General features: G+C 52.9%; 1 protein-coding gene across 1 annotated transcript in view; it reads right to left on the bottom strand.

The window, feature by feature from the left end:
• Positions 1 to 9903, bottom strand: part of LOC119092013 (ras and EF-hand domain-containing protein) — an 86797-nt gene extending 76894 nt beyond the window's left edge. The window contains exons 1-3 of the mRNA XM_037214967.1: positions 8970 to 9903; positions 3160 to 3299; positions 77 to 188 (exon numbers count right to left, since the gene is read on the bottom strand). Of these exons, the coding sequence (XP_037070862.1) occupies positions 77 to 188; positions 3160 to 3270 (223 nt within the window). The 5' untranslated portion in view covers positions 3271 to 3299; positions 8970 to 9903. The remainder of the gene's footprint in view (positions 1 to 76; positions 189 to 3159; positions 3300 to 8969) is intronic.
• Positions 9904 to 13901: the final 3998 nt, after the last annotated feature.

Genomic DNA, 13901 nt, shown 5'->3' on the forward strand with positions numbered 1-13901 from the left:
CGCACCATGATCTATGGGAGACAAAATGATCGGAACAGTGCTATTGTGGGCGCCTCATCCAGTAGGTTAAGCATACCGAAGCCGTTGGTGAATTCCTCCAACGTCAGAAAGCCATTGCCGTCGATGTCCAATGAGTCGAACACGTCCTCTAGTTGGTCAGGATCCAGGGGCAGCTCCTGAATCATTCTCTGTAACAGAATCAGGGCCATTTAGAGGGAATCGGCAAGCATTTCGCGGCATTTCACTGGACGGCTGATGTGTCATTCTCAGCCTCGCCAATTTGGCAGGCATGACACGCATGCCGCTGCGCAAAATAACGGGGAAGCATTAGGTTCCTGGATTGATAAAACTCTTCTCTTAGGGAAATGAATGACGGAGTGCATTTTGTCACAGTATAGGACTGCTGGTGGGAACAAGGGGCATGATGACCGTTTTGCAGTTGTGGAGTTTGCACTCCGCTTTGTGGAGTTTGTGCCCCCTTTTGTGGACGTTGTGTCCCCCTTTGTGAAGTTTGTGCCCCTCTTTAAGCAAACAGGCCGTCCTCGCAGGGCTAAAAAGAAACATCGAGCAAGCTTGCTCACGGGTCACCAAATGGTAACAACTGACACGCACCAATCGGACCATCGAGCACCAGTGCCTGAACATGGCGCCTGGACACATCGACGCAACAAGGCGTCGTGCTATCAAACTCGGTAGGTAAAATCATTACGGCTTTGGAGCCCTTACAATAATATCAATCAGTTCTCAGCATGCCAGGCGGCACTGGTTGAGCAACATTAGCGGAAGCGTAATGGCCGGGTGGACAGCTCCCTCGGCTCCCAAGTGGGAGCTCGGGTTCCAATTCCCGTTGTGTCAGCGCACCCGAGCGCTAATTTGGCACGGAAGTCGCTTGCGCTGTGTAAAATGGCGTGCGCTGCATGCCCTGCCATTGTGAAAAGAAAACATCTTGGCATATGCCATGAAGTGTTCGCCAGAATCCTGGTCTGGATGTGGTCTCTACAGCCGCTGGCGCTGCATACAAGGGTGGGGGACAGCGTTTGCAGCGCCCATTAAAAAGTGGTGTGGCGACGCCATCCAGGACCGTTGGCTCAATGCCGCCTTGATTACCCGGTTTAACAAGTGCGAGTAGTTCCTGGTAAACTGAAGGGTAATTAATGCCCGGATAAGGACTCTTAACTCTTAACGGCGAAAAGTCAGAAGCTCAACGCCTTTTTTCACCCACGTCAAGTGAGACGCGAGATAGTTCGGTGAATTATGATGACCTTATATAGCCACCAGGGTGTCAGGTGGTAAAACTGCTGTATTTTGCGGAGAAGCCAACCAGACACAAGCGCAACGACATTAAAATGCAGTGAAATAGAATGTTACAGTCAATCATGCATTGGTCCGAAATGGAATCGGTGACACTGGCCTGACATGACCTGCACTCATCGATGCCGGGTACGCTCGGGATTGATGGCAAATAAGGTAAATACAATAAGGTACATAAGGTACATAAGGTACCCATCCCCGAAACTGTCCCGTTTGCAGCCTGACCGGTCCTGCGTTCCTCGCCTTTTCGTGAGAAAGCTAAGCCACTTTTAGGTTGATGTCTTCCCCGTCTATTGGTGCGAGCGCTTCGACAGTTTTCGATTACCGTCGTGCATGTCCGCTCATGGCCGACGCCGACACCGACGGCCAAAGCATGCCTCAGCCGTCGATGCTTGGCGGGGAATATTACCATTCCACTTCCGGTTTTGGACAGATCGCCGCCATTTGCGCCGGCCGTGTTCGGTTATGCATCGATTCCGGAGGCAGGATCTACATCTGAATGTAAACCGGAGTGGAGCAGTCGAGTGGCAGTGAAGGTGAGACTGAGAGGGAGAAAGTCGAGTGAAGCTCCTGATCCGACCAGCTCATTCCATATGTTGCACTTGGTGTGGGTCACCTCAGCAAATATACTCATGTTATGCTTTTGGGAGGCTTTGATCTGCTTTTAGTCACTTTTTCGTCTTCTTATAAGCGTTTGCTGCATGAGTCAAAACGAGCCAACATTTAGCCCAGAAATCAAATTTTCACAGCAAAGTTTCATTCCATCTTTTGTCAGAATGACGTCCCGCAAAATGATCCAGGCGTACGGGCACAATATCCATTTTAAGTTCAGCGATCAGAGAAATTACAGTGGCAAACACCGAAATATCGGTGACATCCAGCCACAAACAAGGCCATGGGCTATTAATAGTCGACAAGGAATGAAACCGTCTTAAAAGAGAAAAAAAATCATGACTGGGTGAGTTCTTAAATACGATACAAGACTAAGTGGCCATTTTGCCCTGAAATACGGATTGGCTGCGGACCATGTGACCGAATGTAACGCTTTTATTCATCGAATATTATCAAGTGTCATCAGGTGTAATTATCTGGCGTATAATGAAGCGTCACGTCATCAATTGCTAGCTATTGAGTCATGTTAATGAATTAGTTAAATGAAGTTAATCAATTTCACCTTATTCTTTAGGTGAGATTTGAGCTGAAGGCAAATTGTCATGATTAATGGTTATGTATGGAAATGGCATCAGTCAACCGCTGTGTACATTCATTGGCCCGTTTTCAGCATTCTTGTTCGCGCTTTAATCGAACGGCTTATGTAAAAATATGATGCATGTTGGCATTAGACTGACATGATTATGTCCAGTCCCCGATACGTTGCCTTGTTCTGAGCGGACCGAGCTCGAAACTCAGGCATCAAACCTATCAAAATGGATTTTGTGCATGGATTGTGTCAGACAAAGTGTGGAGTCCACATACATTGATTTGATTAACAAAATTTATCATTTCACCACCCAAAATTATTTTTTTGAAGTGTATCTGGATGCTATTTTGCCAGATACGATTTGGATCAGGTCGAACAAAATTAATTCCTTTGGTATTTCATGTCTTTCAGAAGCAGTGCATGAGCGAGAAACGCGAGGACGCAAGCTCAGGTATACGGGGCGAAAGCTAGTCTGTTTCCGATGTTTTTCCTTGTTCAACCTCCCAGATAGCCCGAGTGCTGGAAAATTCCGCAACCATGCTGTAAAGCTTGCGACCGACGCAGCTGTATTTGAAACAATAAAATAAGCGAATAAGGTTTTTGGCTATGGCAGACGCGTACCATGCATGCTCCTATCAGTAGCTTACCTGCATGTCGCGCTTGCCGATGAAGCCCTTCTGCTCTCGGTCACACAAGGCGAAGAGCTCGTGCGCCTTCTGCGAGAGGACCTCCTTCATGCCGCTATCCGCGGAGGCCATTCTTAAGATGACTGAGTGTGCTCTTCAGACTGTAACACCAGCGACGCGAAACGGTAAGGAATCGTCGGAAGGTAAGTGCAAGGCTCTTCAACGCAATGACGTTCGGTATCAACAGGCTATCCAAACGGGCGCGTCAATAGAGGCAATAATGTCGCCTGCCACGCTCGTTGTCGCCTGCTATGCCTGTTGTCGCCTGCTATGCCCGTTATCGCCTGCCACGCTCGTTGTCGCCTGCCACGCTCGTTGTCGCCTGCCACGCTCGTTGTCGCCTGCCACGCCCGTTGTCGCCTGCCACGCTCGTTGTCGCCTGCCACGCCCGTTGTCGCCTGCCACGCCCGTTGTCGCCTGTCACGCCCGTTGTCGCCTGCCACGCTCGTTGTCGCCTGCCACACCCGTTGTTGCCTGCCACGCTCGTTGTCCATCCTTTGGCGGTCACGACAGCAACAGGATAAGCTATCACATTGCGTATACCCGTGTTCAACAGGAAGAAATCACGGGAGTATGTGGGACACATGCAATAGAACCAGTCTGGGGAAATGCTATAATTTTAAGGAGACGTCTGGCGATATCCTGTGACATTTTATGCAAAACACGTAAGCCGTTGCGTGTTGCGTGTGGTGCTGTTTTATGCTGATTTTGACGTAAAATCTGGACCAATGAAGACCACGACACGAGAATGCAGTTGTCGTCCACAGCGAATAGAAAATAACGCAGGTAAAATAAGTATAAATGACACAACCGACAAAGTTCAGTAACAGTCTCATAGAGCCGTCTGGCGCTGGATTGCCTGTGCCGATGCCGGATGTTCATTGCAGCGTTTCTACTAATGCGTGAGAGTGCTGATAACTTCGGGGGTCAATGCAATAAGAAGCCAGCTGCTTCCGCTTGGGATGCGACACGTCCTGAATTCCACCGAACAGTCGGAGGCGGGCAAGAAGGTCAGCAATTTTGTCTGCTGGTCGCGAGCGCGGGACTTTGAAAGCCGCCGGCCTTCCCGCAGCTGTGGGCGGACATGCTGTTGTTTATAGTGCACTCTTCGTAAAGCGCGGCTCATGGAGCGCTGTTCATAGAGCGCTGTTCATTGAGAGCTTTGCATCAATGGGTGAGCAGCCGACTGGAAGTTCACTGAGCCCGGGAGCGAGCGCTGTGATGGCTGACGTCCTGGCGTGCCTGAGAGAGGGTCTCGGTTCTGATGAGAGGGTTCGGGTCCTGGAGGACCTGAGAGAGGTCTGAGGGTGTGATGAGAGGGTTCGGGTCCTGGAGGGCATGGGAGAGGTCTGAGGGTCTGATGAGAGGGTTCGGGTCCTGGCGGGCCTGAGAGAGGTCTGAGGGTCTGATGAGAGGGTTCGGGTCCTGGCGGGCCTGAGAGAAGTCTGAGGGTCTGATGAGAGGGTTCGGGTCCTGGAAGGCATGGGAGAGGTCTGAGGGTCTGATGAGAGGGTTCGGATCCTGGCGGGCCTGAGAGAGGGTTCGGGTCCTGGCGGGCCTGAGAGAGGGTCTCGGGTCCTGCCAGGCCTGGGAGATGTCCGGACGAGATCTTTCTGACGTGGTAGAAGTTGTGAGGTGCCACGTGCCCTTGACAAGAGGCCATTAATGAGTGACAACGCCGCACGAGTGACAGCGGGAGTGACAGCGTCGCTCAACAAAAGGTACCCATGGAGACCAAAACGTCTTCGTCTGCGGCCGAGGATGGCGGGATCAGCGGAAGCGTCCATATTTTTGTGAAAGGGAGGTCACAATTTCGGAGTTTATTATTACAAAATGAAGGATTTAAAACGGAGTGCGGCCGATCGCTCATCAATGGCGCAGTCCTCCCACTATCTTGAGATTCTTGAGAGACCGCACCTGGGTTGCTGTTTTGGGCCGCACTCCATGTGTAACTCCAGATGCTACTCCAGATATTACCCCAGATGGTGACGCGGAAAAGATGACATGTCGCTCCCCCACAGACTAGACGGCAGCACATAGGGCTGAGGCGTTCACAGCTGTGGCCTTTCTGAGCACGCCAACAGGAACGGACTCAGTGTCTTCGTAATTCAAAGGCGTATGCAACCATTTTCAAGGGACGGTCAGTATGTGGTGAAAATGAATAACGTTTAGAGTAAGCTGGTCGCGAGGTGCATCTATTTCTGCACAAGAAACAGTTCAGGAGGAACTCCGATTTCAGCTCTATGTTATAAACGCTTTGAAAAAACTTTATGAGACGGGCAAGGAATACTCTAATGCAGTTCTCAACAATGCATTTAATCACACTGAAGCAAGTGAGTTGACCAAACGAAGACAATGCTGTCTTCTAAAGCGCTGACCTGGCAAATATCTTCCAGACAATGACAGCACGCCACCCATTTTTCCTGATAGCTTGAATGTGAAAATCTATGGGCACCCAGGGGCACCTATGGGCACTAATCATCTGCAACAGCTCACGAACAAGCCAAGATCTTTACAACCTGACCAAATATGAGATGTAAGGCATGTACAGTGATCCATGCAGGTGTTAAGAAATCTTCTTCAAGGCCATACGGGGACCCTGCAAGCAACACACATGCCGTGCCGTATGTGTACTGTTTGTGTACATTGCTACTGTATGTGTACGACTGGTTGATCACCATTGGTGTCAATGAGCACCGCCGGCTACGGCACGCTGGACCGACACGCTATCTGCAAAACATAGCATAGACGTTTGCTGAAAGAACAGCCTCAAGTACAAAGGCGACTACAAAAAAATTATGTACCCACACTTAGCAAAAATTGGAGAGAGCCATGCTACGCACTGCAGTACGCTTATAGGACATGATCCATAGGTGAGGTGTGTGCTTTAAGCGTACGTGAGAGCGTGAATGCACTTAAAATCTCCATTTTTACACTGTCATAAGGCCCAATTCGTTGCTGACGGCAAGACCGTAATGACCCAAGCCTACTCTACCGCAGACTAAGACTAGGGGGGGGGGGGGGGGGGCAAACCTCGGTGAGATCGCACGCTGATCTCCAGCTTTTTGCCAAGAGTCATTTATGGTGGGGCTATCCCTGCCTGAAAGGAAAGGGGTCACCCCTCTCCCCTCGGCTGCGCCCCTGCTTAAGCATGTTGTAAAAGTGTTCATGCTTGCTGCGTTAACTGAAAGCATGACAATCATATCACTGACTTAACCCGCGCCTTGGTGTCCGGCTAGATACCCTGCGCTCGGGTGGGGGGGGGGGGGGTCAATATGACCCCCTGAGATCTCGGGAACTAAAGGAACTAGAGACGCCAAATTTACCGGGTTGTCCTGACCTGTGCGTGAACTCACTTAGGACAAAGTTTGAGCTTCCTAGGTCATGACCTTCAGGCCAAATAAGGGAAAACAAGGTCAAATTCCAGGTTGGTCTCTTAAGTGCCCCCAGAAACTAGGAAACTGTTTCTTAGCAAAAGGTCACAAGCCCATTTGAGGTCAGTGGCCTTGTTTGACCTTTTGAAGGTCATGGTGACCGAAATAACAAAAGACTGCTCTGAGTTTCGCATTTGAATAAGCGAAAAAGATTACGCCAGGCAGTATGTTCCCAAAACAAAATGTCGACCCGGGTCATCTTAGGTCAGTGACCTGTTCTGACCTCAAAGAAGTCAATGGAAGATGTATAATGCGGATGCTGCTATCAGTAAATTCGAAATAAGCACCAGAAAATATCGCATACAGCAAACCTCAGAGCAATAGATCAGGTTGGTTTTGACCTTGGTCTAACTTTCATACCTGACCTTAGGTCAACGTAATTTGCTCATTCAATATTTGTGGTGCCTAAGAAAGCATTTCAGAGATGCATGGCTTCGTCAAACTCTTCGTTACTGTACCAGATTGGACGATTCCCTAGAAATTGCCTTCGCTGAAACCATGACCTGATTTTGACCGACCATAGATCAGTGACCTTAAAGGGTATATCTAAATTTTCTATGTCAAACGATCCGCTATTCAACTACCTACAGCTATGCAAAATTTGGAAATTCAAAAACCATTCTGGAAAAACCTTCGGGGGTTAAGTTGACCCCCCACCCGAGCGGGTGTTAACGACTGGGCTTACAGACTTAAGTGGCTTAGTGACTCCAAGCGGCTCAGACATACATGAAATTTTGCAACATTGCAGCATTGCAGTTTTAACCAAATGGAACTCAATAATTCATCGGAAGCCGTAAAGGTAAAACATATTCGACCAACAGATATCGAGAGTGGAATGTATAGCCTGTTAGCCTGAATGAATGGCTAACAGGCAATACATTCCACCTCAGACCGCCTGAATGTGCGGCCTTGCATTTTCTACACATATTTTTTGCACAGCACATCATTTCGCAGGTGACGTTCAGAGATCACTCAGGTGACACGGAGAGGTCATCCTTCACGGCGACCCCCAGGAGTCATCCTCCGTATGTCAGTATTGTGTCAGGTGTCGCCCCTCATGTGTCAGCGTGACACCCGAGTTGGCGCGCTGACAACACAAGCCCAATAACCGTTATGGCTGACAACGGCTACCATGTGCTGGCTCCTGGCGTGTTTTAGAGAAAAAAATTGTTGGCCGCCCGTGTGGGAGCTTTCGGCAACGCTTAAGTCTTTCGTTGATTATTGCCGTGAAGCATGATTGAACACCTAATTCATAACGCTCCCAGTAAATACTGTATCGCTGATTACAGCCAGCCGGGTTTCCAACGACGGACAAAGTCGAGTTATTCAGACACAAATATGACATCAAAGCTCATGTTTAGCCGGAAGAGAGAAAACAGTACCTTAACCATTATTATTTCCACATGCGCTAATAAATAGTAAGAGGCTTATTATTTTGACTGAATGCAAAATAATTTGATACTATTATGCGAAAATGAAAGATGCGGGGTCCGCTGCGGCGCAAGCCTTACACCTTCCATAAACTAATGCTGGTGGTCAGCCAAAGGTCCTAGCCCCCTAAGCCTTTTGGAGCTTTAAAATGAGCGATGCTTTCAAAAACCGTGCTTTATAGATTTCAGAAGCAGGCGTTGAATTTCAAGATACTTAATCGTGCACGAGTTCTTGCCACATTGCAACTTAAACTGTAACTTACTGTAATTGTAACTAACTGTGACTTAAACAGAATATAGCCTGCCCATTGCCTTGATTTGTGACTTATCCAATGCTGAATTGCGAACAGGATGAAGGCTTTGGTCGAAGACGGGTTCGGGCATTGGCGGCCCGGCATCGCACCAGCGTCAGCATGGATACCAACACTAGCATAACCATTCAGCTTTAGCTTCAGCTTCAGTTTCAGCTTCAGCAGTAGCAGCAGCAGCAGCACCAGCGTCATAGCCATAATCATCATCACACGACGCCGGTTGATAGCAAGTCACGGCACGGTGAGCGCGATGATCAGGGTCTCGTCCGCGGGCCTTGCTTGTGGGTTGTTCATCGGCACGCAGATGCAACCAGATCTCTTCCATCGAGAGTGCTCTTCCTAGGAATTGCATCCGGGACGATGAGTGTGGGACGCCGGAAAAGTAAACCCTGAACATTGTTATATCGAGCCAAAGGCTGTGAACGGTGTACTGCAATCAGTTAAGTCCAACTCACCGATTTCCCTGGCGATGTCCCTCGCAAATACTTTACAGATTCTCCCTGCCCGTTCCGGATGTTACCTTCACTGCTAACGTCCCCAGGTGTTCTAGCGTTCTCAGTCACGTTCTCAGCCACGTTCTCAGTTATTCCACTTGCCTGACTACAGCCGTCTGCGGCTCCGTTCTGCTGCTCTCAGTCCTCTGCTCTCTGAATACCGGTGTCAGTCGTCCGCAGCTCAGTCTTGGCCAGCGCTGTCGTTGCGGAGAAGTGGCGGAGCGAGGGTAGAAGGTCCGGAGGAGTGACGGAGTGAGGGGAGAAGGTACGGAGGAGTGACGGAGTGAGGGGAGAAGGTACGGAGAAGTGGCAGAGCAAGGAGAGAAGATCCGGAGAAGTGGTGGAGCGAGGGGAGATGGTACGGAGATGTGAAGGAGCGAGGGGAGAACGTCCAGAGACGTGGCGGAGCGAGGGAAGGAGAAGGAGACGACTGCTGATGGTGGTGACCAGAGTTGGCTAACTACCTGCCGCCCGTCACGGTGACCTCCACCGGTCTTCGACAGGCTTCTTCGCCACCCGGAAACGTCCCAAACGGGGGACACCAGGCGGAGGGATCGAGCAGCTGGGATGTTGACGAATCCAGCTCCCCTCGGCGTCGCAGCGGCTCGACGTCGACCGTCCAACGTTTCTTCAGACACGAGTTTCACACTTCGCCACTCGCGGCACAAGTAACGCGAGCCGTCACCGTCAGTCGATCGCGGACAGGCTTTGCTCGGTGATCCGGCAGCGTCCTGGCGCCACCGGGAGGATGCTGACACGGGGCTTAACGCAGTTAGCTCTTCACGCCAACCGTACCAACGCGTCGCGCGCAACGCCAGCGTGCGCTGGGAACGAGACAGGCTCATGCACCGCTATCAGTGACGCAGCTTCGCCGCCTCCAGTGACGTCACTCAGTCGGCCTGTGAACACTTGACACCCATCTCCGACACCACTGCGCCCCCGCCGCCGGCGCTGCCGCGGGCTGCTGCTGCTGAAGCGACCACGCCGTGCTCCCCCAGCCACGTGCGGCGACTCCTCGGACCGCGGCCGGCGCAGGTCCTCGCCGCGCCCGTCTGTCCTGCCGAACGCGTTCCCGCCCAGACGTAACGCTATCGGCCGATACCGCGAAGCTCCGAGGCCCGGGCCCCGCCGCCACCTGTGTGCAAATACAACGGGGCAGGTGTCAGACGCAGGGGCGTGCTCAGGCTCGCAACGTAGAGGGACAGAGCGGCGCGGCCCGCACCCGGGCCACGCGCGGCCGCGCCGCCGGCGCGTCACGCGCAGCACCAGGGACGGAGTCAGCGCCGCCTCCAGGGGAGGCGTCGCTGAGCCCGCTTCTGCCGGAGGACGCCGGCGGAGCTAACCTTCAGCTGTTCGGGAGAGGGGTGGGTGCGTTATCGACCGGAGAGCCGAGGGCGGAAACGGCGGGTCGGCACGAAGTCTGCCGGATCGCGTACTCAGTGTCTGGAGATGCTGTCCGCCAGCTAAACGTCCGGTGGCAAGTGTTTGCCTGACAGCTCAGTGGAGCTCATGGTGGCGCCACGTTAGTATTAGGCAATGCCGCCGCTGCGGTCATTTGCAGTCGCGCTCTCTTGCGTTGGCTAGAGCATAAATCCCGAATGTAGATGCTAATTTGACGAGACCATTTTTCAGCGAAGAAACGTCGAAACTGTGCCTGCTTTTACGGGAATCGATGTGTCACAACCACCATACAGCACTCATCACCCGTTTACGTTTGGTTGCTGTGGGGCTGTTTATTATTTTTAAACAACAGGACTGTGACATACCGGTGTGAAACAAAATATCGCATTGTTATGCGACCGAGGATACTTCAAACAGCCGTACGTAACACGGTGGCGTGCTCACGCCTTGGCCGCTCCCTCGCTGTTGTGACCTGCCTGTGACCTCCCTCGGTGCAGTGACCTGCCCCCGCCGCTCCCTCGGTGCTGTGACCTGCCTTGGTCGCTCTCTCGCTTCTGTAACCTGCCTGTGACCTCCCGGTCTATCCGGAGCAAGCTTTTTCAAGAACTTTGCAAACTGTCGTTGCGAGGTCATATTCATGATAGCTGAGATTGTCGCGGAACAGTCTGGGCTCGATGCCAAAAACCGTCCCTGATAATAACTTCTTTTGCCATAGACCGGAGCGTATCTGTTGTCATCAATGGAGACAAGCATGCTTGGCCCATTTGACCGGTGTTCTGGCGTAAAGATCGCGGTTTGCCCACTACCCTGAAAACAGGCCCATTTCAGGCCCATCTCAGAAAACAGGCCACGCCCAGGAACAGAAGGCTGCAGACTCCCGCTGGTCAATGCCAGTCACGGCATGATGAAGAAAGGTAATTTGCGACAAACCGGGCCAGGATCCATCCAGTGGTCATGTCCCTGGCTTGAACCTCTCTCTCTCTGCATACAAGAGCACTGGATGGGCATCACCAAGCCATCATTAAGCCAGTTGACCATCCCCTGGCTTCTACCCTCGTCAGCAAGCACATGCTGCGCTTCTACCCTCGTCAGCCCACCGCCTCACCTCAGGCAGGCGGCAAGCTGGCGAGGTGAGGCGGCAGGCTGGCGAGAGGGAAGAGGACGACAGAGCTTCGCGATTAGCTGGACGTCACGCGCAACCCAAGGGGCCCCGGCGCGGCCACCATCGGCCGGCACCAGAAGGCTATTGTATCCTACGGCAATCGTGCCTCCGATGATGACCTGGCGGCGCGTAGCTCTTTATGCCACTGATGATAACCTGGCGGCGCGTAGCTCTTTATGCCGCCGATGATAACCTGGGGGCGCGTAGCTCTTCATGCCGCCGATGATAACCTGGCGGCGTGTAGCTCTTTATGCCGCCGATGATAACCTGGCGGCGTGAAGCTCTTTATGCCGCCGATGATAACCTGGCGGCGTGTAGCTCTTTATGCCGCCAATGATAACCTGGCGGCGTGTAGCTCTTTATGCCGCCGATGATAACCTGGCGGCGTGTAGCTCTTTATGCCGCCGACGATAACCTGGCGGCGTGAAGCTCTTTATGCCGCCGATGATAACCTGGCGGCGTGTAGCTCTTTATGCCGCCGATGATAACCTGGCGGCGTGAAGCTCTTTATGCCGCCGATGATAACCTGGCGGCGTATAGCTCTTTATGCCGCCGATGATAACCTGGCGGCGTGTAGCTCTTTATGCCGCCGATGATAACCTGGCGGCGTATAGCTCTTTATGCCACCGACGAGAACCTGGCGGCGGGCGGCGCGGTCTTGCCTGACGTCAGGGGAGGGACGCGGCGCAACAGACGCGCGCACCGTAGTATTCCAGGCGAGACGGCAAGTGCCGATCAGCAGTTGCACTTGCACGGAGCGCTGCGAAGGACGCACCGCGTGCGTGTGTGCGTGTTTGTGTGTGCGCCGAACACCTGGTGACGGGTCGACACGCACGCGCACGCATACTGTGAGAGACCCTTCCAGCGACGTCGAATTGTGCCACTTCGCTTGGTTCCTGTGCGGGTGCTATTAGACGGAGCGGTACGGGAGATCGGATTCAGATATTTTGGAAAAGTCTTGCGGTACTCAGTGGGAGGGGACGTCTGGTCTTAGATTTCAAAACTAAGTCGCTGCTGGGAATATCTGTCTCGTTCTGCTCATCACGGGCCAAAACCTCTAAGTGATTGTTCTGCTTTCACGTAAATAATTGCACGTACGCCATCTCTTCCATATCCGTAACACTGCATTGCCCTCAGCAATTCGTAATACCACCCGCACTAGCAATCGCATTGTTTGTTGTCTTCATAAGGTCTTATTGAATACGGTCAAAAGATAGTGTTCTCGTGACTTACTTCCCTCGGGGACCGCCGCAAACGTTCGCGAGGATTCGCACTGCCGAACCCGGACTGAACTCGGAGTCACGTCTAGCCACCCCCTGAGCGCCAAGTCTCCGTCAGACTTGACCCACAACCGAACTCCAACCCTGACCGGAGCCCGAGCCGAGCGCAGCGCCTCGCCGACGCCCTTACCGAGTGAAGCGCTTCGTCGGAGCCCTTACCGAGTGGAGCGCTTCGCCGGAGCCCTTACCGAGTGAAGCGCTTCTCCGGAGCCCTTCTCGAGCGCCTCGTGCCGACCGGAGCGCACGCTGACTTGACGCCTCGACCGGCGGCGGGAGCCAGCCGTCCGCCCCACCGGCGCCCCCCGGGCAGCGGCTGAGGTCTGCCTCCGGGCGGCCACACTCGCCGTGCTGAGCGCGGCCATCGGCCATGGTCGGGGGACGGTGTCCAGCGCGGCTGCTGCCGCCCGGCTGAGCACCGGCACCGCTCTGGGCGCTTCGCGAGGGCAGGTACGCCCCGCTCGCGCCGCTGCTGAGCTGACCTGGCCGCCGAGCACGGCTCACGTATGGGCCACGTATGGGCTGGCATGACCGTTGGTAAATGCACTCTGATGAGTCGTGTCGGCCGCTGGCAGCTGCTCCACAGCTGTTCACCGTAGAGTTGCTCCGATAATGGGTAGCTGATCACTGCTAAGCCCTTATGGTCGCTGCTAACAGCCCGCAAGTAAGCCAGACTTGTCAACGATGCTGCTCGCCCATCCTTCATCCCAATCGCTGATGACTGCTCACCTATCGTTTGTCTTTGTCACTGGCAACTTCTCGCCCATGTTTTTCCTAATTGCTGGTAGGTGCTCACCGTTGAGTTGTCCTTGTCACTGGTAACTGCTCACTGTTGAGCTGTCCTTGTCGCTGGAAAGTGCTTACCGTTGAGCTGTCCTTGACGCTAGTAAGTGCTTACCGTTGGGTTGTCCTCGTCACTGGTAACTGCTCACCGTTGAGCTGTCCTTGTCGCTGGAAAGTGCTTACCGTTGAGCTGTCCTTGACGCTAGTAAGTGCTTACCGTTGGGTTGTCCTCGTCACTGGTAACTGCTCACCGTTGAGCTGTCCTTGTCGCTGAAAAGTGCTTACCGTTGAGCTGTCCTTGACGCTAGTAAGTGCTTACCGTTGGGTTGTCCTCGTCACTGGTAACTGCTCACCGTTGAGCTGTCCTTGTCGCTGAAAAGTGCTCACCGTTGAGCTGTCCTTGTCACCGGT

Source organism: Pollicipes pollicipes, unplaced genomic scaffold, assembly GCF_011947565.3.
Source record: "Pollicipes pollicipes isolate AB1234 unplaced genomic scaffold, Ppol_2.1 Scaffold_1600;HRSCAF=1878_pilon_pilon_pilon, whole genome shotgun sequence".
Classification (NCBI taxonomy): domain Eukaryota; kingdom Metazoa; phylum Arthropoda; class Thecostraca; order Pollicipedomorpha; family Pollicipedidae; genus Pollicipes; species Pollicipes pollicipes.